This window comes from Delphinus delphis, chromosome 10 (assembly GCF_949987515.2).
Source record: "Delphinus delphis chromosome 10, mDelDel1.2, whole genome shotgun sequence".
Lineage (NCBI taxonomy): Eukaryota > Metazoa > Chordata > Mammalia > Artiodactyla > Delphinidae > Delphinus > Delphinus delphis.
This window is the reverse complement of record NC_082692.2, coordinates 72,164,618-72,186,756: the sequence shown is the minus strand read 5'-3', so window position 1 is coordinate 72,186,756 and position 22,139 is coordinate 72,164,618. Positions and strand designations below refer to the sequence as shown.

Genomic DNA, 22,139 nt, shown 5'->3' with positions numbered 1-22,139 from the left:
AAGTTTGACAAGTGTAATGGTTAAGAGTATTGTTTTTGCCAATCTGGATTTGAATCTCAGATCTGGCAGGTGCCAGCTGTGTGACTTTATGCAAGTCAGTTAACAGTAGATTGTAGCACTTGTTGAATGCTTTTTATGCGTTAACCAGTAGAATCCTCCCCAGACTAAGACACTTTCTCTGTTATTCCAGTTTACAGGGGGAGGGAACAATAATGGGGACAGAGCAAGTCATTTGTCCGAGGTCCCAGCCAGGATTTCTCTAACCACCACATTACCCTAGCTTTTCTGCGCTGAAAACTGGGATAACAATACTACTGACACTTTTCGGTGTGTTTGAGAGGATTCAAGAAGAGGACTGGCAAATAGTAGGCACTTGTAAATTATTATTTTAACTATTATTATCATTTTTTTGGTTTGTTTTCCCGAGTTTTGCAGGGAGCAAGCATTACGTGGAAAAATCCTTGGATTAAAAAAAAAAAAGACCTCTCAGGTGAAGGGAAAAAACTGCAGCTGTCGGCTTCTCAAAGTCACTCGGAGATGGGCTGTGCGGGCGTGGCTTAGAGGTCGGGGCGGGGCCAAGAGGAAGAGCCCGACCTAGGGGGCGGGGCCAAAACCTGAGGGTCGAGGCTAGGGGCGGGCCCCGGAGAGAAGGGGCGGGGCGAGGGTCCGCAGCGCATGCTCGGTGGTGCCGCCAGCTCTGCCGCTGCCGCCAGCGCCACCGCCCACTCCGGGCTGGCCAGCGGCAGGCGGCCGGGGAGCAGAGTAGGGCCGGGCTGGGTGAGCGCACGGCCATGGCCCCGTGGCTGCAGCTCTGCTCTGTCTTCTTCACAGTCAACGCCTGCCTCAACGGCTCCCAGCTGGCAGTGGCTGCAGGCGGCTCCAGCAGAACGCGGGGCGCCGACACCTGTGGCTGGAGGGTAAGGAGAGGACAGCGAGTTTCTTGCTGTCCCCCAAAGCGCGGGGGCACAGGTGCTCGCGGGCAGTGGCGCCCGCGTCGACTTGTCTGCTCTCCGCAGAGTGCGCGGTGGGGCTGGGATCCCGCTGCTCCCGCCCTCCTGCGTCCCTCCCGGGTCGCTCGTCTGCCTGCCTCGGCTGGGTTGAAAGAGGCCGCTCGACCCCGGCTTTGTGTTGCTAATGAGGCGCGGCCACTGGCCGGGGTCCGGCTCCAGGAGGGCGGGCGAGAGGGACGCCCGGCGTGGGGCAGGAGTAGGGCGCCCCACCCTTTGTTCCAGGCCCGGGACCTCCTCCCTCTCAGGGCACAGGGCCCCGGGCTGGGATCCTCCGAGCTGTTCGCATGGGGGGCGCTTTGGTGCGGGAGTGGGGGTCTTCTTTCGGACCTCCGGTCCAAAACTCTGCAAAAGCCCGGGATTGCCAGGCAGGGGACCCTGAGTGCTGGGGAGGGGTGTGCCCCCCTCTTTCGGAGCCGCTTTGTTCCTTCTGGGCCAGGCCGTCTTACCCCACTTTCACCCCCACCTCAGACTCCTGACTTGCTGGTAAATTTTGCTCCCGTATCCAGCCCTTCGAACGGTCTCACGGATGACCCCCCACCTCCACCGCCATCCAGCTTGAGTTGAGGATATTTTTCGTGGCCAAAGGGAGGAATGAGCTTGTCCCCTCGGGCAGATGCCCGAGACGAGACTGGAGGGATGCACCGACTTTGTCCTGTGCTTGGAGCCCTCTGCCCCTAACCCAGCGCTTCTTCGATGCCATCTGGGCGATGGGACATGGGGAGGGGGGTGTGCGCGGGGACGCTGCCGTCCCGAGTTTCTATCAGGGCTCCTGGGCTTGGGCGGCCAGAGGACCTGGAGACTGTGTCCCTCTGCCCAGCACCCCTCCCACCCAAGCCAGGACCAGCCTGGTGTCAGGGCACTCACGGCCTTCAGCCTTGTGGAGGGGACACCGGTTTGCACTCAGGCAGCCATGGACATGACCTTGGCTCTTCTGGGCAGCCATGAGCCTCAATTTCTTCACCTGGAAAACAGGAGTAAATGAGATTTCCTAGTTTCCCTAGCACTACTGCTCTGAGGGATGGGTATGGGGTAGTTCTCTTAGAACAACGTCCACCCACCTCTTGTGGGGTGCTCTGAACGACCTCAAGCAGTTGAGGCCTAGAACCTGATATCCCTTTAGGGGCACAGGCTGGTGCCTCCAACTCACTTGCCCCGCATTCAGAGAAACACAGTGCAGAAAACGAGGTATGAACCAAGTAGCTGAAATGTCTTCAAACCCAATAGCTGTGCTATAGACAGCTATAACCCACCCTCTCACCAACCCCATAGTGAATGTAATCTTCCGATTTGAGTAAACATCACATTTTCTTACTCTGTCCCATTTTAGTAAAAATACCACTATTCTTGGGTTTTATTTTTTTTTCAATAGATACCAAGTTTTCCTCAGTTTTTAGATCAAAAAGTTTTCCTTAAGGCTTTCCCATGTTGACTTACCAATCCTAAATTTTCTGGATCTAAACTGGTGTGTTGGCTTTTGAATAACAGCATCACAGATATTTTATTCTGAATTTTCATAAGCCGGCCTAGGTGGATCAGCCCAATTTGCTGTTTTTCTGCACTTGCCCAGGTGGCATCACGTGTCAGTGCACAGACCTTGTGAAGTTTTAATGCTGTGGGTATAGCCGGGCCCCAGAGGAGCCAAGCTGGCGGTTTTGTGCTCTCTGTGGGAATGTGTTCGCCCCTAAACCTGCACACCCACAGGATTAATGGGGGCCCTCATCCCAGTGGCTTCACATTCATGCTGGGGGTGACCTTCTCAACAGCTCCTACCTTGGCCTCACAGTCCTTTCCTTGGGGTCATCTTCACCTGCTTTCTGAATGAGCATGGAAGCCTCAGGGCCATCTCCTGTACTCTAGGCTCTTCCCAAGCTGACGCGTGGCTCCTTCCCTCCTGGTCTTTTGATGCATCTGATGGAGCCACCAGCTTTCCCTGACCCAGCTTGTCCACCTGCCTTACATACTCACCTTTCCAACTCTAGCCCCTGGCCCTCCCACCCTGCTCCCTAACTCCTGTGCCCTTCTTGCTGCCGAGGCATGCTTTTTCCCTGCTCCTGGGATAGCTTTTCCTCCCCTGAGAACCCCCTGCTTGGCCTAAGACTCAGCTCAGATGATGCCTCCTCAAGGAAGCCCTCTGAATGCCATTCCCCTTGCTTCGCCTTCTCCTGCAGGTCCTTGCCTTTGGTTCTCACCAGACTACATCATCAGTATTTGTTCACATCTGTGTCTTCAGAGTAGTTTCTTTAGCCAGACGCTTAACCTTGTGTTGGTGAGCTCAGAGCCTGGGGCCCTGTAAATCTTGGCTGAACCCAAGTAGACCCTGCAGCCTTCCTGCTAAATCCTGTATGAAGTGATCGATTTTAAGAAGGGGGGTGGGGGAAGGGCCACGATCAGAGCAGTGAGCTCCAGTGTCTTCTCCGCAGTGAGCTTTTGTACATGCTACTCCCGCCTGTGTTCCTTCTCTTTACATCTCAGCCTCCCCTCTCAGCTCCAGCATCACTTCCTGCAGGAAGCCTCCTCTGCCTCTACCTCCCTAGGTAAGTTTTTACGGAAGTTGCGCTGTCAGAGGGCTGCCCAGTAAGTACTGGTGTACAGTTACTTGGCTATTTGATTCATGTCCGAGTCCCCTACAAGTTAGTGGGTGTTCAGCCCATAGTACTTAGTCTCAGTGCTGACTGAGGTTGCTTACAGTCTAGTTGGGGCTATGTTAACATATAAGAATAAGGGTTGGTGATGTGTGATGCAAGCAAGAGAGGGCTTCCTGTGGGTCTACGTCACACACAACCTGAGAAGCTGGAGACACAGCAGGGTAGAGAAGTGAGCCCTCAGGAGGGGCAGGATCTGGGTGCTGGAGAGGAGCTGAGCGATTGACCCCCTGGCTCTCCAGGGAGAGGTTGTTCCAGGAACTCTTGCCCCTGCAGGAATGTGTATTTTCCCAGGACTTGCAAGGTGACTGGAGCCAGCTAACCCTCAGCAGCTGTAACCCTCCCTTCGGGGCTGCTCTCGGAGGAGCCAGCCTGGTCTAAGTGGTCAGATTTCACAACCTCCCCATTATTAGCGGGGCAATTAAGGGGCCGATACCATCTTGAACACAGTGCAGTGTTTTAGAAATGAATTGTGGGCTCACTTCCTCAACTAGTTTTTTTTTTTTTTTTTTTTTTTTAAGTCTCTTAGGGCTCTTGCCAGGTAAAGTTGCTCTTTGAGTAATAAATACAATTTTCGCAAAGAAGTAACAAGTTGTAAAACTTCCAGAGGGGCCAGCATCCTCATTTACACTGAGTCTTAACTGCTTGCTTCTTGGAAGTGGAATGGTTTTGTTTGTGATGGGTAACTTTATGTTGGTCACTTGCACTGAGGTTTTTTCCCCTCCTCTTGCCTTGCTGGTTGTTTGAGAAGCCTATTTATGGAACAAGAAATTAGGAATCTATTCCCACAGGTTTTTATTTAGTGGCTTTTCCTGCAGTGGAGGAGGAGGGAACATTTCTTGCCTTCTTACCTAGATGGGGTACACCTTCCCTGGTCTATTATCCCTGAAACACAATTTCTACTCTCCCCTCCCCCCTTCCCCCACCAAAGTCTGTTCCTTCAGGAATTCAGGAAGCCAGAATGCTGGCATCGTCTTTACAATGAAGTGCAAGTTTCCCATTTAAGGCAAATACTTCATCTCTAAAGGTAGGAAGGAATAGGGTGGTACTTGGAAAAGAAGAAGTTCCAGCTGATTAAAATTTAGGTTCCTGATAAAAGTCCAATCCAAGAACTCTCCTTGGCTGTGGGCCCAGCCATGTTTATTTAATTCTGAATTGGATGTGTTTTCATTCACTTGCAGCTCGTGGCTCTCAAGGCTGCATCTGGTCTGCCTGTCCTGTGGCCGTGTTGTCCATGTTACACATGCTGTTGTGTCTTTTACAGAATTCTTCGTTAAAAATGAGTCAGCCCCGGTTGACACATTTTCAGAGAAACATTTTTATAAGAAGTGTGATGCTTTCTTCCAGCCTGTTTTTCTATGTTAATTTGGGAATCCTTTGGCTGGGGTCCATCTTTCTTGAGCAGCCCTCCCTTCTCTCCCCTCCCCCATCCATCCAGTGGACCCGGAGCCCCTGCAGTGCCTGGGGCATTGTGCTAGTTATTAACTCGGGGATACAGCTGGGTGAATGAGACCAGCAACTAAGTTCCGACTGAGGCACCATTTCCTTCCAAACATGATTTCTCATAGTGAAGTCCAGGGGCTTCCAGTACCAGGATTGTCTTGGGAGCTCGTTAAAATGCAGATTCAAGGCCGATGGGGCCAGAATGGGAGTGAGATGGGGCCCAGGAACTGACATTTTAACAAGTTCCTGTGATGCTCTCAACAGTGAGAATCGTTGCTTTAGGAGACAGGGCTTCGGTGGTCACAAGAAGGAGGCGGGAAGCCACATTCTAAACGTTTAAAATCAGCTTGACTTGAAATTACTTCACTGGACTTTTAGAATGTAAAGTGGAGACTTTGTCCGAGCTCTGGAAAATGGCAGGGGTGAGGCTGGCTGAAGGAGGACCTGGGGAGCCAGTCGTTTTGGGTGGGTGTCTCTGGCTTGGGGTTAAAGAGGAGGCTGGGGGTGAAGCGGACCCGACACTTGCACTGGGTTCCTCCCCAGAACAGCTGGGCCTGTCTGGAAAACAGTCTCAGCAGAGTAGGGTAGGATCCAAATCATATCCTCAGCCATTCAAACTTTACAGATGGCTTCCTTACAAAGGCAAGAACAGCTAATGCTTTTTTAAGTCTTTATTTTAATTTGAGTATTTTTCATGCTTCATTTGGCCTCAAATTTTTTTTTTTTTTTCTTTTAAAAAAGTTTTCAAACTGTCTTTCCCTCATCAGTCCCTGAACTTTTCACATACCGTGCCCCGGCAGATGTCTGCTGCTGCTGGGGCCACCCAGTCAACAATTAATTGTTCCTTTCATTCCTTGCTGCCTCTTGTGTCTGCCCCAATGGATGGGTTTTTAGGCTTCTGGAAGGTTGGGCCCCCCATCCTCAATTTGTAAGAGAATGGGCTGAGGCAGGGGCTCAGGTATCCCCAGAACTTGACAGGCTAGAGTGGGGGACAGTGCCTCTGGAGCAGACCTCTCTCCTGCCACCCTACTCCGGCAGCCAAGACCATTTCCGTTTCACATCTCGCCCAGATTTGGAGGTTCTTCTGCCCTCAGCAAGCCCAAGGGACCTGTCTGTGTTGGTGCCACAGGCCCCATCTCCAGGCAGCCCAACTTGCCTGGCTGGTGGGAGGCAATGTCCTCCTGGGCAGTGTTTGTCTTGGCTGCCAGGATGTTCTGAATGGGCCTGACACACGATTAGGTGACTGATGGCCCCGTAACACATTGTCTCCTCCAGGGCCTGAGGCCTTTGAAGCTCTTCCCTGTGGGAAGTAGACTATTTGCTCTATTAAAATGCCTTGGTATTTCCTCTGTTTAACCACAGGCCACTTCCTCTCTGCCACTCTAAACCCGGCAGGGCCACCGGCTGATTGAAAAGACACAAGCCCAGGAGTGATCACATCCTATTGAAACAGATAGTCTTACTGCAGATTAAAGCTGGAGCAGGTCTCTAAGAAGAAACCCAATCTACGGGGGGATTCGTTGACATGGCTCCTTATCTTGCTCAGAATTTAGCCTGTTGATGTCATTCACACTTAAAGCCCTGAATGCTTTTTTTTTTTTTTTAAGAAGGAAAGCCTAAATTGTAACCAAATTAGTGTGTATTTCATCTACATACGGCAGGTTAAAGCGATTTGATCACCTGAATTTCTCATTGTGTGAGTTGAGGACTCTTCAGTGTCTGGGAAGAGCATGATGTCTATTCATAGAAAACCATACTTGGCTTATTCTCTGCTTGCAGATTCTGTCTGCTTGTTCTCACGTGTTCAGAAGCCCAAGTAAAACGTTTATAGCTTAAATAATACCAAGAATATATCTGGGAAGACTGTCCCTCATGCCTTCCCGAGCAGTATCTGGGAACGGTTTAATTATTAACATGAGGCATGAAACTAAAAATTGAACAATTGAAAAATTACCTAAGTAACAAAGACTGACATGACATTTAAACTCCATCTGTACCCTGTTTCTTCTGAAGGGACCTAAAAATGGAATAACTAGTTAGTCTCTAATGAAGACTATTACATTTTTAAGATTTATTTATTATATTTTTATTTATTTTTGGCTGCGTTGGGTCTTTGTTGCTGCATGCGGGCTTTCTCTAGTTGTGGCGAGCGGGGGCTGTTCTTTGTTGGGGTGCGCGGGCGTTTCGTTGCGGTGGCTTCTCTTGTTGAGGAGCTCTAAGCACGCAGGCTTCAGTAGTTGTGGCTCGTGGGCTCTAGAGAGCAGGCTCAGTAGTTGTGGCGCAGGGGCTTAGTTGCTCCGTGGCATGTGGGATCTTCCCGGACCAGGGCTCGAACCCGAGTCCCCTGCGCTGGAAGGTGGATTCTTAACCACTGCACCACCAGGGAAGCCCAAGATTATTATTTTAACATTTGCAACTCTATTGTTTAAACCATCCATGATAAAAACAGCTTTCCTTTTCTTTGGTTCCTTGTTTGGAAATGTTGGGGGAAGGTGGATGTAGCTAATTAAGGCTACAACATTTAAAGGGGGGACTTAATAGGTACCAGCTGTCCTCAACAAATCACTGGATGGATGACAAAATAAAGATGTGATGTGAACACACATGTAATTCTCTTCTAAAACGGAAGTTGGCCTGTAAATTGTGTGATTTAATAGGGTAAATGCAAACTACCTTTACTATGCACTTTTAAGAAGAATTTGTTTTATAGTAAACCTAATGTCTTATTTGCATAAGGCTGGTACATTAAAAGTTGAAACGGCAGGACAGATGGCAGGTATTGTGGGAAGTTTAATAAATGATAATTTTATTGTATGTTTCTTCATTCCAAACCTCATCTAATAGGCATTAACCATGAGGCTTTTCATTAAAATTACTACATTGTAGGGGAGCTTGCTTGAACTTATCAGAAATGCCTATAAAATTGAAGCAGTGACTTTGAAAAGAGAATGGAAATTGGTAACATTAATTAAAATGTTCAGATGGATATTTACCTTTCACACATTAAATGAATACTTCAAATGAATCCTTTTGAAATCATAAGGGATTAGGCTTTAACTATAACGTTTTTAGATTTTGAAAGTCCTTTATTCCCTTAAAAACTAGGAGTTTTTCCAAGTGTTCTGTTTTGTCAGTTTTGTAGATTTTCCCCCCAATGAATGGTAACCCTTTAAAAAATGCTGGCTGTGGCCCCAGACTTCTGTTCTGAGCTGAACTGTTTTACTTGCCAGTGGGAGGGCTGATGGGGATAGAGGGAGGGTTTCCTTGTAAAGAAGAGGTACATTTTCCTGAGATGCGCCATGTGGTTCTCTGTGATTTTATTCTGTCCAGGTGATTTCTGGCTTCTCTTCTCCTGAAGAGGGTTTCTTCCCCTTTTATCTGAGGAAAATACAATGCAGTCCGGACCAAATGCAGGAGCAGTCAGCCTGAGCATGGTCCCTGTTGAGTGACAGCTTATCGCCTCCATCCTCTGGAGGGGGAACATTTGCTCTGGGTGGGGCCCAGGCCCTCGCATGGTTAGGATTTGTTGTGACTGCTCGATATCTGAAGTTCGCAAAGACTTACTTGGTGTGAGGAGGCAAGAGCAGCTCCCGTGTCAGGCCGTGGTTAAACTGTAGTTATGTTTTCTGGGAAAACACGAAGCGGAGAAGGACCAGGCCCCCGTCTGTAGGGGCTTCCTATCCAGGCGGGTCTGCAAGGCAACTCCCCGTCCTCGCTCTGCCTTGTCCACTCCTCCCAGAGGAGCATGAACCACGGTTCCTGCTGCCCCTCATCCCAGAACATTGCATTTTATGCACTGGCCAGTGTGAGAAGCAGGGTGGTGCGGAGCAGATGTCCGAGGTGCTGCTGGGCGCCCACCTTTGGAACTCTGGCTTTTTATCCCACGTCTCAGTTGGTTCCCAGTAACTCTGGCTACTTGCTTTGCCTCAGTTTCCCCTGCTTTGGAGGAGGCCCGCCTTTCCCCAGGAGGCTTCTCCACAAAGCCCCCTAGGCTCCCTGTGTGAATTTCACCTTTGCCAGGAAGCCTACATTTAGTAAAGTCAGACTCGCCCCATCATGCCTCCAGATTTAGTGGGATGCATTCAGTCTTTTGCAGTGATGCAGCGAAGAAGGGGAATCTTGATTTGCTTATGAAGAAGACACTTAATTTGGACGGTTCAGAGGAGGCTTAGAGGGAGGGATCAGATGGCTGAAGAAGACTGGCCTCACTGGGGGGACTTTGAGTGTGGCCTCTGGCAAGTGGAACCAGGAGGTGGGGACAGTTTGGGCAGAAGGAGAGATGTGGGTGCGAATTCCCTGGCGGTCCAGTGGTTAGGACTCGGCACTTCCACTGTGGGGCCCGGTTTCCATCCCTGGCTGGGGAACTGAGATCCTGCAAGCTGCAAGGCGCGGCCAAAAAAAAAAAAAAATACAGAGAGGAAAAAAACAAAAAGAAAAATGCGGGTAAAGCTGGAGGAGGGTGGCTCATTGGAGGCAGTGGAAACAAGACGGCTGAAGACGGAGGCTGGGACTAGATAAAGGGGTGCCTTGAATTTTGCCTACCTGTACTTGTCAGGGATGGTGAGGCTTGGAAGGTTTCTCCAGCAGATGAATGGCTTGATAGGAGTGACCCTCAGCAGCCAAGCCTTCATTCCGTGAGTATTTGGCGTTTTCTATGTGTGAGGCCTGGTTTCTGGAGCTTAGATTGTAGTAAGGGAGACAAATAGTATAACAAACTACCAGACCTGCTCTATTTAACATAGCAACTGCTGCTGTCTCGCTCACCTCTTTTCTTCACTTGAGTTTTCTCCACAAAATTTTTTTACCATGAAACGCACAAGAGTGTTTTCTTGTCTGTCCGTGCATCTCCCTCAGTGCACTATCAGCTCCCTGGCGGCAGGTCCTTGATCTGCTTCGTTCCCTGCTGCACCAGGAGATGAGTGGCGGCACATGGTCGTTTCTCCCTACGTGTGACTAAGTGCTCTGAAGGAAATTAAAATGGGGTGATGAGAGCGGGTGAGCTCGGTGGCCTCTCTGAGGAGGTGACATGTAAGGCGAGCAATTGTAATGACAGTTTCCTCTGAAGTTCTATAGTTACCTATGTTCTATTTTTTAAAAAAATTTTATTTTTATTGAAGTATAGTTGGTTTTACTTATGTTTTGTTAACATTGGTGCATCATGTGGCATTAGATGCTGACAGTAGCATAAAAATAGGCTCGCCTTCATTCACATCACAGTTTATTGGCACTGTGTCCTCATACTGGCCAACTGCTAGGCTGCAGGACAGATTCCCAGGGAATGAGAGAGGCAGTGGTTAGGGCTGGTACTGGATGGGAATCACAGTTTGCAGAGTGTTGGTTGCTTGAAGAGAGGATGTTTGGACTGTCCAGGTTGCGCTGCACTGTGGATGAAAAAAATGTAAAAAATGACTGCTAAGCGCTAACTAAGCATCTTGGTTTTGGACTTTACGACACAAAGTGAATGAAATGACTCTTACTTCCTGGCAGCAGCCCTTAGGTGGTATGACAGCTTGGTCTTTTTAACAGAGATACAGGTCTCATTTTCTTTCGGTCCCCTCTGGTTGTGAATGCCTTTCATTTTCTGAAGTCACTCGAGGGTCCATCCAGAATCAAAGATGCTCTTTGCCGCCTTTCCAGGGCTGTGGGTTTGCCGGCCAGCTGTGGTAATGAGGTTTTGCCCAGCTTTGATTTTCATGCCTTGCCTCCCTGTGGGAGGAACTAGGTATTTCTGATCTTACCTCTGCTCATATTCAGATCCAGCCAAGCAATCAGTGACTTCCCAGGCTTTTTTGTGGGAGACTGTGGGAAAAGTCCTGGTTGGCTGGCTATGAATTAATGAAATCCTTAGAAGGGTTCACTAAAGATAGCTCCTGTGGTTTAAAAAAATAGCATTGCCTTTTTAATTTGAGAAAGAGGTCATGGAGTTTTACCAAAATTAAGCAGAGAAAATGTAACATCTGGTTGTGCTGCCTGAAGACTGCTGCAGTGGGGGGCTGGAGTGGTGGGTTCCGAGTATCTGGCGCGCCCAAGGTGACTGCCAACCAGGTCTCTCAGGGCTGCTCTGGACACGCAGGCTGCCTCATTGTTCTCCTCCCTGGGTTTTGAAGCTTGAGACACAGAAATTCTATCCCAACATCTTTTCACTTGAGCACATTTCCCATCTACTGAGCTTTCTTCCTTTTACTTAAAGGGTCACACTTTTTTTTTTTTTTTCCCTTTAAGTGCACAGTTTTCAAGTTGGAGATTAGGGTAATCATTGCTTTTATCTCATTAAAAAAAGATTGGGGTAGATAATGGGGGAGAGTTTGGGTGGAAGGCAGGAGAGTTTTAAAGAGCCATTCTAAAAAGTTTTTAAATTAGTAGGAATTCTGATAAGAGGAGAAAGAGAATGATAAATTGCAGAAGAGTTTTAGGGAAAGGCATAAAGGGGTTTTAAAAGGACCTGTTCCTTGAGAGCTTCCCTGGTGGCGCAATGGTTAAGAATCTGCCTGCCAATGCAGGAGACACGGGTTCAAGCCATGGTCTGGGAAGATCATGCATGCTGTGGAGCAACTAAGCCCGTGCGCCACAACTACTGAGCCTGCACTATGGAGCCCGCATGCCACAGCTACTGAAGCCCAGTGCCTAGAGCCCGTGCTCTGCAACAAGATAAGCCACCACAGTGAGAAGCCTGCGCACCGCAACTAGAGAAAACCCACGCACAGCAACGAAGACCCAACGCAGCCATAAATAAATAAACTATTGCCTTTTGGGGGAAAAAAAAGGACCTATGCCTTTTTAAAAAGCAGAAACATAAATGTCTTAAATGTCTGCTATGTGTACATACCCCCTCAACCACTACCCAGTTAAGTGAATAATAAGTTACACTACTGTGGGTTTTAAAAATTTATTTTAGGGACTTCCCTGGTGGCGCAGTGGTTAAGAATCTGCCTGCCAATGCAGGGGACACGGGTTCGAGCCCTGGTCCGGGAAGATCCCAAATGCCGCGGAGCAACTAAGCCCGTGCGCCACAACTACTGAGCCTGCGCTCTAGGGCCCGCGATACACAACTGCTGAGCCTGAGTGCCACAGCTACTGAAGCCCGCGTGCCTGGAGCCTGCGCTCCACAGCAAAAGAAGCCACCGCAATGAGAAGCCTGCACGCTGCAACGAAGAGTAGCCCCCGCTCGCTGCAACTAGAGAAAGCCCACACGCAGCAACAAAGACCAAATGCAGCCAAAAATAAAAAAATAAATTTTAAAAAAAAATTTATTTTTAATCCTGAATCTATTCTGTATTGAGACTTTATACTTTGGGGTGTACATTTTCTGAAACAGGGAGATGAAGCTGTTGCTGCCCAGCCCCCACCCAGGCCAGCAGGCAGCCAGTCAGCTATACCTGGGGCTTCACTTTACTCTCTCCCCTATATTTTAGATTCTGAAAATTTCAAACCTATAGAAAAGTTGAAAGAACAGTGGGGTGAGCACCTATTTCCCCTTAGCCTAGAGTCACCAGTGCTTTGCCTCACGTACCTCAGCTGTACTCCTAAATATCCTTCATGATTTCTTTCTGAATCACCTTCCAGGATTCAGACAAGGGCCACTCACTGCTTATAGACACCTCCTGTCTCTTTAGTTTCCTTTAATCTAAAGGAGTCCCTCCACTTCTTTTTGATCCTTTATAACATATACATCTGAAGAGTCAAGGTCACTTGTGGTATAGACAGTCACACAACTTGGATTTCTGATTGTTTCCTCGTGATTAGGGTCAAGTTAAATATTTTGGCAAGATCCCTCTAAAGGTGAGAGTGTGACATTGTTGGATTTTAGGTATCAATAGGTAACAAATATAGGTGCAGTTTTAGCAAAGAGCAAAATATGTTTTTTCTACTTGAAATTGTACATAGAGACCTTTCTAATGATTTAACCCAGTTTGGTCTTGTGTTATTTGTCTTTTTTAAAAACACAGTGCTTTACAGTAGGGCTTTCCTTTTACTTTACTGAACGTCCAAAGAAACTGCAGGGTGTCATTTGTGCTATCCTGTAATTTAACTTATTTCCTTGAAGACGATTTGAAATCAGTTGTGCTCTCAAAATTGGGAGTGCTGGATCCCAAGAATGCTTAAGGCTTTTGCTGTTCACCAGGGCTTTTTGCAAACAGTTGTAGATGTCGCCCTCAGCGACCGACCAGGAATGAGTTCCTATTATAACCTCCCCTTGGCCGGGGCAGGTTTACGGTTGAGTGCTCCCTCACACCCAAACTCAGCCACTTCTTTCCTTTGTGCTAAGAAAACAATGAACTTTATTTCCAGAAAAGGCCGCTTCACTCAAAACATGTCCTCAATTTCCAGTCTTCTCCTTCTATGATTGTGTATTGCCTAAATTATTTTATTAGAGACCCTTAACAGAGTTTCATTCGTTTAACTTGAATTACTGTCTTCTACCTCATGGCATGCCTTTTCTTTCTTTTATTTGTCTCTACCCCAGATTTAAAGCCCAAAGACTCAGCAAGTTAATATTGATTATTTTTCAAAGTAAGTTAAAACGTCAAAAAGTGACAAGTTGTTATTCTCCCAGGGTACCAGGGAGACGACAGAGACAAGCCCTGCATCTTTTATTCATAAGTGCAGGGAGCCGGTGAGGGCGCGGGAGGGCCTGTGCACCAGTCGTTTGTTCAGCTTTCAGGACCAGGCTTCCTCCCCTGCTGGCCGTGAAATGTCATGCCGAGATGTAATAGCGGGACATTCAGCGTCCAGAGAATGGACTGCAGAGGTTCAACCCCGCTTTTCATTTTATTTTCTGGCACCGAATCCACGGTCGCCTCCGTGGCCTGACAGCAGAAGGCCAGAAAAGCAGCGATCGGGATGCTGGTAGGGATGCTGTGCCGGGGTACACGCAGGGCACCAAGGATGGGCCAGGGTGCGCCTCGGGAGAGGGCGGCGGGCTGCCTTTGCTTAGTCTAGTCTACCCTGCTCGAGGAGAGGGTTCTTGTTTCCATGGCTCTTCTACTGTCAGTTTTGGTGGGAGAGGGAGTGTAGAGTGCTTTTGAGTTCAGAACTCACTCAGGGATAAACATTTCTGTGTAGAGGGCAGTCCTGGGGCAGGGAGCTGAGGCTGTGAGACTCCCTGGGCTCTGACATTTTCTTTAGAAAAAGAGAAATCAGGCAGCACTTGCTAAGCAGGCTTAGAATTTGATTTAGAGCAATAGTTCTCAATTGGGGGTGATTGGGGAATCTCTGGAGACACTTTTGGTTGTCACAACTGGGAGGAGGTTTGCTACTGGCATTTCCTGGGTAGGAACCAGGGATGCTGCTAAACACCCCCAAATGCACAAGTCAGCCTTTTCCAGTAATAGCCCAAAATGTCAGTAGTGCTGAGGTTGAGAAAACCTGATTTTGGGGTCCCATTTTAGTATTTGAATTTTTCAGCTCACTTAGCCTTATAACACTTTTCAATTTCCTTTCTGTTTAACAGAAGCTGCTGGTTCTATAAATCTGCACTCAGGATGAATTTCCATTAAACTCTCTAAGACATATGATTAAACTATTGTGGTGCTCCTTGAAGATATGCCCTGAATGCAACTACTATTTAAAATGCAAAAGACGATTTTTTTGTTTTGGCCATAATTTGATCAAAGTAGCATAACCTGTGCCTCTGTTTTTGTTACTCACTGATGGTCTGTGGATAACATTACATTTTTTCAGCATGAAACCCAACACTTCAAATCCCTAAAGCAGTCTCAAATTTATGGTTAATAAAAGCATTTATTGTACTGGATGTCATCTGTTATATCACTCTGGGGCTAGAAACTGGCAAGCAGTGGACAGGAAATATTTTCATTTCAAATCGCTTCAATCTTACGGTCTAGGGGCAAAAGTGTCTGATTTCAGGAAAGCCGCGGTGAATAGCATAGTAATGAATGCATTTTTAGTTGATTAAGCAGGCATTCTCTCCCTTTCAAACAATCTTCTCTCTTTGGCTTGGTGGGGCTAAATAAACATGTGATGTTAAACGATAGCATTTCTTGGGTTGGCCATTCTTTTCCTTTGATCATCTTAAAACTTTTCAAAGTGTTTTCCAGGAATCGTCAGCAGAGCAGGAACAAGTGCGGGAGAATGGCTAGACTCGAGTGTTGACCCTCCTTGTAATTATTTACTTTCTGAGCAGAGGAGGTTTTCTGAGATGATGCTGACTCTTCCGAATTCCTCTTTAAAGATGGAATTTGGTACCCTGCCCTTGAGATCACGAATTTAGGAGGAAAAAACATTGTGATTTTTTTTCTTTTTAAAGGCTGCAATTTTATTGTAACTTGAGTCCTGATTCCCCCACAGCCATCAAGTAAACAGGGTGAGGAACGTTCCATTCAGAGGCAGCCATGGGTGGTGGTGATATATCCGGGACAAGGTACCTTTCATCCTGGCTGCCCAGTGCCTTTGAACGTGTTATGTAAATCATCACTTCCACTGAGCTTCGGAGGTAGACGATTATTTCTGATGTGGTTCCTTTTTTTCCAGATGAGGATTCCATGACACAAAGAGCCAGGAAGGGATTAGGATGGGAGGCCATGTGCCTCAGAGAGGCCTCTCTCTGCCAGATACTACGAGAGCCACAAAGTTCTTACCTTGCCTGTGCCCCCAGCAGCGAACTTGCCCTGCCTTCCCAGCACCCAGCCGTGTCTACCATGTGCAACAAAGCAACTCATGGGGGTGGGAAGAAAGCAAGACTAGATACCAGCGAGCGCTTTGCAGATAATTAAACTAGGGTTCGGCCTTTACCCCAGAGGTTACCAAACTTGGCTGAACTCCAGAATCACCGGAGGAACATTCTTGGGAGGGGGCGTGGAGGTGAGAAATTCCGGGATTCACCCCAGACCTGCTTAAGTGGGATTTCCAGGGGAAGGCCAGGAATCTGAGTTTTTAAAAAAGCTGCCAGATGGGTGGTTGCCGGGGTTTTGGGGGTGGATGAAGGGTTTGACTACAAAGGGGGCAGTACAAGGGAATTTTGGGGGGATGGTGGAACTGTTCTGTGTGCTGACTGTGATGGTAGCTACAGCGATGTACACATTTACACATCTAATTATACATTTATATATGTATAAACTCGTGGAACTGTACACCAAAAACGTCCATATTTACGTGTAAAAAAAAATGCTGCTTGCGTGAAACTGAGCTATCCCCAAGGTGTCAGGTGGGAAGGGTCGTCCAGCTGTGGGAGAACGCCACCTGGAATTGCAGAGGCAGGTAAGGAGGTCCTCCAGTAAAACTTCCTGTGACGATGGACATGTTCTTCCCTGCACTGGCCATTCAGTAGTTATTAACCATGGTGGCTGAGATGTGGCCAGCACAATTGTGGGACTGAATTTTAAATTTACTCAAGTTAAGTTTAAATAGCTACACATGGCTCGAGGCTGCCCTATTGGACAGTTTGCCTTAGAGGCAAACATTGCCATACTGGGGGGGGGGCTTTGGCTCTGTGCCAGGTGCATACAGAGCCCATAAAGAGCTCTTTATGCTTGAGGGACAATAGTAAGTCATCCCAAGTAGAGAGCAAAATGGGCACGTGGGCCAGCAGCGTGGGTTGGTAAGGACAGAGGAAAAAGGAACCTTGGAAAGAAGAGTGGTGTGAGATGGGTCCAGGCAGAGAACAATCTTGCCAAGTGGAGGAGTCAGCTTTTCTTCCCCTAGCGCAGAAGTCAGAGGGTGCCAACTGTGGGCCACTTCCTTCCCCAACTTCCCAACCTCGTTCATCTTAAAAGTAGTTAGTTAGTATGTTCTTTAATTGTACTTCTGTTCCCCTGAGGTGACATGATATACAGGAAGCCATTGGAGGGTTCAGGGGAGCGATGTGTGGACAGGGTTAGGGGGTACTTGTGGCTGGGCTGAGGGTTTGCTGGGTCCCCCTGCCAACCTAGACGGGGTGTGGTGAAGAACCTGTGTGGGCATATTCTGCTCCCCTTTGGGGAATGAGATGTTATGAAAAGGCAACTGGGCACAAACCTCCCACTTAGGCATGGAGCACACGGCCTCCATCTGGGCATATGGTCAGACACTCTTAAACCTACGTCCCCACCCCCATGGACTTATGCCATCTTAAATAGCGTTACTTTTCCAAATGCATTTATAAAAGAGTGAGATTCTGAAAGTGTGGCCTTTTATTAGTGCAGACCAAATGGTGACAGAAATAATGTTCCAGTTTGTCAACATATTTGTCCTTAAATAAATTTGCTAAATGACTAACAAAAAAAAAATTCATGAGCTATGGGTTTTTATAAATTAGTAGGTTTTGTTAATATTAGAGTAGGGCTTACTTGAAAGCCTGAGGGCGGACTTATTTTTTTTAAAGAAGGGGCTTTAAAATTAGAAGAGCTATTCTTTTATTTTTATATGAAAACTTCACATCTTTAGATCAGGAAGAGAAGGACATTCTGAATCATAGCATCTTTAAGCGGAGTATCCTTGTGTTGCCTTTATAATTTGGTAACTTCAACCTAATGCAAAAAAAAAAACAAAACTGAATGAGCATTAAATGCTGTTTCTTCCATTCTTGAATACAGAAACATTTTGATGTAGAGTTGTAATCACTATTTTTAATGGTTATTATTATCTTTCTTATTTATATTTGTTTTCTGAAGATATTTCCATGTTTTTACATAGTTTACAGACTTGTTGCTCTTAGTGGTCATATGATATTTTCATATTGTGTGCCTCTGCCCCTTTTACTACCCCTCTCCCCCACAGATGAAGCACTTGGGCTATTTCCAAGTTATTGCTGTTATAATGCTGCTATGAATATCTTCATGCAGATTGGTTTCCTGTCCCACCTCGCCATTTTGGTTTGTTTCCTTGGCATATATAGTGTTTCCCAAAGTGTAATTACTGGGGCAAAGGTTTTATAGCTCTTACAACACGTTTACCAACCTGCCTTGTATAATGACTGAGCCAATTTACTACAAAGAATTGTGTTTTGAGAAGAGGGTAAATTTGGTCCACAAATCCCAGCTGTACCATTTGCTATCATTTATTGTGACCTTGGGCAAATTTCTTCACCTGTAAAATGAGTCAATAATAGTTTATCTCCCAGCATTGTTCTGAGACTTAAGTAAGTTACTGTCTTTAAAACATTTAGCTCTGTGCCTGTCCACATAGTAACTACTTATAATGATTGGTGGCAGACGGCTGTCCGTTAATAAGTGTGCTCGTTTTTCCACATCCTAAAAAATATTGACATTTATAATTTTTATTTACACTTTGTTATTTGAGTTGTACCTTATACTTGTTTCATTCTGGGTTTATTAGAGAGGGACTGAATCTTTCCACCTGGTGATTTACCTTCTGAGTAAGTTTTAGTGCTTTTAAGTCTGGTGGTATTAATGTGAGGTGTGGATGAAATGCTGCTCAGTAAAAGTATTAGGGAAGATGTTTAAGTGAGTAAATGAGGGTTTTAAAATCAGAATATTGATTGAGTGACTCTTTTGCACTTAATAGCATATTATGAAAATAGTTGAATCTAAACATTATCATGGGAATCCTATTTGTACCAGTAATTTGGCTAGCGAACCTTTCTTCAGAAATAGATTTTCCAAGGTTGATTTTGGATTGATCACACATTTCCTGTGAATAGAATATATATGAATCCTGTTTTACTGCAGCTTTTGCAAATCCTGATCTTGGGCTAGAAGCCACTCTGTTAGATGGTCTCATTTACATCAGTGTGACCTGTGAGATGAGGGCATCCCAGGCCAGCTGAGTGTGACTGTGGACAGGGCAGGTGACCCCTCTGACTCTCAGTTTCTTTACCTATAAAATGGGACAATCAGACTAGAATTATTCTTAAGAATTTAAGAATTGTTTATATTGAGATAACTTGAAGTTTTAACTCGGAGGATAATTTTTCTATCCTACCCATTCCACTTCCTTATTAAGTCGGTCCCGTCAGTTTCCATCTGGACTCTTGCCTCTTGCACCTGAGTGTCCTGTTTTTGATCTGTCTCGAGAAAAAACACCCAGCCTGTGGCCATTTTTGCAGATCTTTCTCTAATAAAAGTAAAGTGTCTGTCCTCCGCATAGGTTTTTTTTTTTTTTTTAAAGATTTGTACACTGGGAATTCCCTGGCGTTCCAGTGGTTAAGATACTTTGATTGCCGAGGGTACGGGTCCGATCCCTGGTCAGGGAACTAAGAGCCCACAAGCTGCGTGGTGTGGCCAAAAAAAAAAAAAATATTCGTACACAGATTGCTTTATTTCTACCAAGTGTGCCCGCCGCATCGGCTCCACTGTCATTGTGATTTGCCTGTACTGGTGTTTACCCAGAGGTGCCTAGTGTGTCTATCTGCCTCCATCCTTCACATTTCCCGTGCTCTTGTCCACATGGCCAAAGGCCCCCTTGCGTCTCTTGTTTTTTTTCAACATTACACTACCGTTAATGATTGCTTTCAACCTATTTAGTCTTCTGGGCCAGGAGCTGTTAGGGTCCAATCAATCACTGAATCCATAAACAAGAGCACTGCCTCAGACTCCCCATGAGCCCTGAATTACATCAGGGTGTTGACAGTCCCGGAGGCCTGGACCACTCTGTCAGTGACTGTCAGGGGCAAGAGAGGATTCGGGTTTGTGCACGGTGGTGGCAGGGGCGGGAGAAAGGCAGCTGCAGATAAAAACTGACCAGAGATAAGAAATAGTTGGTTTGGCAGAAAATCTGCATGTGGGTAATTGCAGGGCTGAGAGATTAATTTTGTTTCCCTTTCACCCCCATTTGCACCAAGCTGTCTTGATTTTGAATTGAAGTATAGTTGATTTACAATTTTATATTAGTTTCAGGTCTGCAACCTAGTGATTCGATATTTTTATAGATTATACTCCATTTAAAGTTATTGTAAAATACTGGTTATATTCCCTGTGCTGTACATTACACCCTTGTATCTTATTTATTTTATACCTAGTTGTCTTCTTATTAGGAAAGCTAAACAGGTCAAAATAGCGATACACATACACACCCATCCCTCACCCAGGGGTTGCTGTCCCCCGGGTTTCTGTCTAGGTGCTGTCATCCTGAGTGATTGCCACCTGCCCAGGTTGAAGTGGTATTGCTTTAGTGGGTCCTGGGTGACTGTTCCTTGGATACGATAAGAACATTTCAGGAGAGTGGAAGAAGTAGCATTTAATGCTCAGTAAGCTCTTTTTTTTTTTTTTTCTGCATTAGGCTGAAGTTACCAGTTTATAAGGGCAACACAAGGAACCTCTGCTTAAAGACGCTGACTGGCAGGCAAGGAGGCAAGAATGCTTGATAGGCTGTCAGGAAGCTGGTCACCTCCAGAGGGGTCTGTGACACAAGCCAGAGGGGGAAGTGATGGTGAGAGGCTGGGGAAGAGGTCACCCATGCAGAGACCAGAGGGCCTGCAGCTTGAGGGCATGGAGAAAGCTTTCTTGATGAAGAGCCTTATCTCCAGGGATCATGCCCTCCAGAAGCTCTGAGCTTAGCCAGGTGCCCTGGGAAGGCACTGGGTGGTTTTAAACCAGCACCTCCACCTGCAGCAGTAACAGAGCAAGCAGTGTCTTAATCCCCTGCAGAAAGGACTGAGGTGTGCGTGATACGTGCAGCTTGTACCTCTAAATACCCTCACCCCAAGTAAAGCTTGGTTGTGAACACCTTCCCTGAACCTTGACCAACACCCCATGAAATTGATGGTTCCGTCCTGTGGCCTATAGCTTGTGGTACCCTGCCGGAAGGACACTGGCCTGGACGGCCATTCCTTTATGGTTGCAAGCACCTTTGAGGGTCTCCCGGTGCCACCAGCTGGTTCCTCACTGAGCGCATTCATGTGCTTTGATGCAGTGAGGCTGGGAGGTGGGGTGGGATAGGAGGCAGGGGGTGGTCTCCTTGGGATCTGCTCCTTACTGGGAGCTTTTCCCCTTTCTTCTGCTCTGGGCTGGATGAAGCTTCAACCTTTGCAGAACGCTCTTGGCTGGGTGAAAACATCTTGAAATGGGATTTCTATCTATGGAAATTGAAAAGGAGATAAATCGCAGGGACTGTTTCTCCTGTTCTGATGCGCCTCCCGCCCCCTGTAAGTATAGAAATGTTTAGCTTCAAATAAGTGGCTTGAGATGTACCACTGTTCTCATTTGGAAATGTGAAGCTGGCCGCTGCCCAAAGGTGCCCCCTCACCTAGTCTTCAGGTAGCACAGGGGTGTCCCTTCCACCTGAATGTCACTTCCTGGGCACTGGCCCCCATCCCAGTCACTCTTAGACCCTTCCCCGTGTCCTAGCCCTGCACTCTGCACATCCTGGGTGCTCTGTGAATAAGGGCTGGATTATCCTACTGAGTACAGATACTCAACTTACGCACATTAGCGCTTTGGGTAAAGGGGTTTATGTGGGGTCAGCGTTCTGGGGAGTGTGTGATGCCTGGAGGATCTTAGTGACTTGGCACATCTGCATGTAAGCACAGCCTCTGAGCCCCGATCTACTTCCCATAGGGTTCCTGGTAGCCTCTGGGGACTAAGACTGTTCATCCTGGACATGTTCCCCTGACTCCTGGGAGGCAGTGGGAGGGCTCCCCCCCCAGGGCCGCCTCTCTGGTGGGGTCACCTGACCGGGGTGACTTGGCCCTGTCAGGATTGTCCAGGAACAGTGGAGATGAAGTGTGTCTAGCACTGAGACAGTTCCGTGCCTTTGCAAACAACACACTTCCAAAAGGATCCCGCCACCGCCCCCAGGGCGTTGTAAGGTGGCGGAAGGAAGCGGTGGCTGACAGCAGAGTTAAACTTGAAGGTTGGTCACATTTCTGACATACCATTTTCCTCCGCCTACCAGCAGCTGCCCTCTACTTTGAAAGGGAGCTTAGCTGCTCGCATAAACTTTGCCTTGTGATAATGTAAACTATTATTAGGATTATCTTTTTATTCATAATATACGTCTCACTCTCTGTCTCCCTTATTTTTTCTGTGCTTGAAACACTCATTTACCCTTAGAACCCAGAGGCAGCTACAACCCCTCTGAAAACGACGAAACACTTTATAACAGACTACCTATTTAAATCTCTCTGTGGTTTAAAAAGGACTCTGGGAAT

General features: G+C 47.0%; 1 protein-coding gene across 1 annotated transcript in view; it reads left to right on the top strand.

Moving 5' to 3' along the window:
- Positions 1–737: 737 nt before the first annotated feature.
- The window catches only part of IL17RD (interleukin 17 receptor D), a 60,676-nt gene continuing 39,274 nt past the window's right edge, over positions 738–22,139 (top strand). The window contains exon 1 of the mRNA XM_060021475.1: positions 738–917. Coding sequence (XP_059877458.1) covers positions 792–917 — 126 coding nt within the window. The 5' untranslated portion in view covers positions 738–791. The remainder of the gene's footprint in view (positions 918–22,139) is intronic.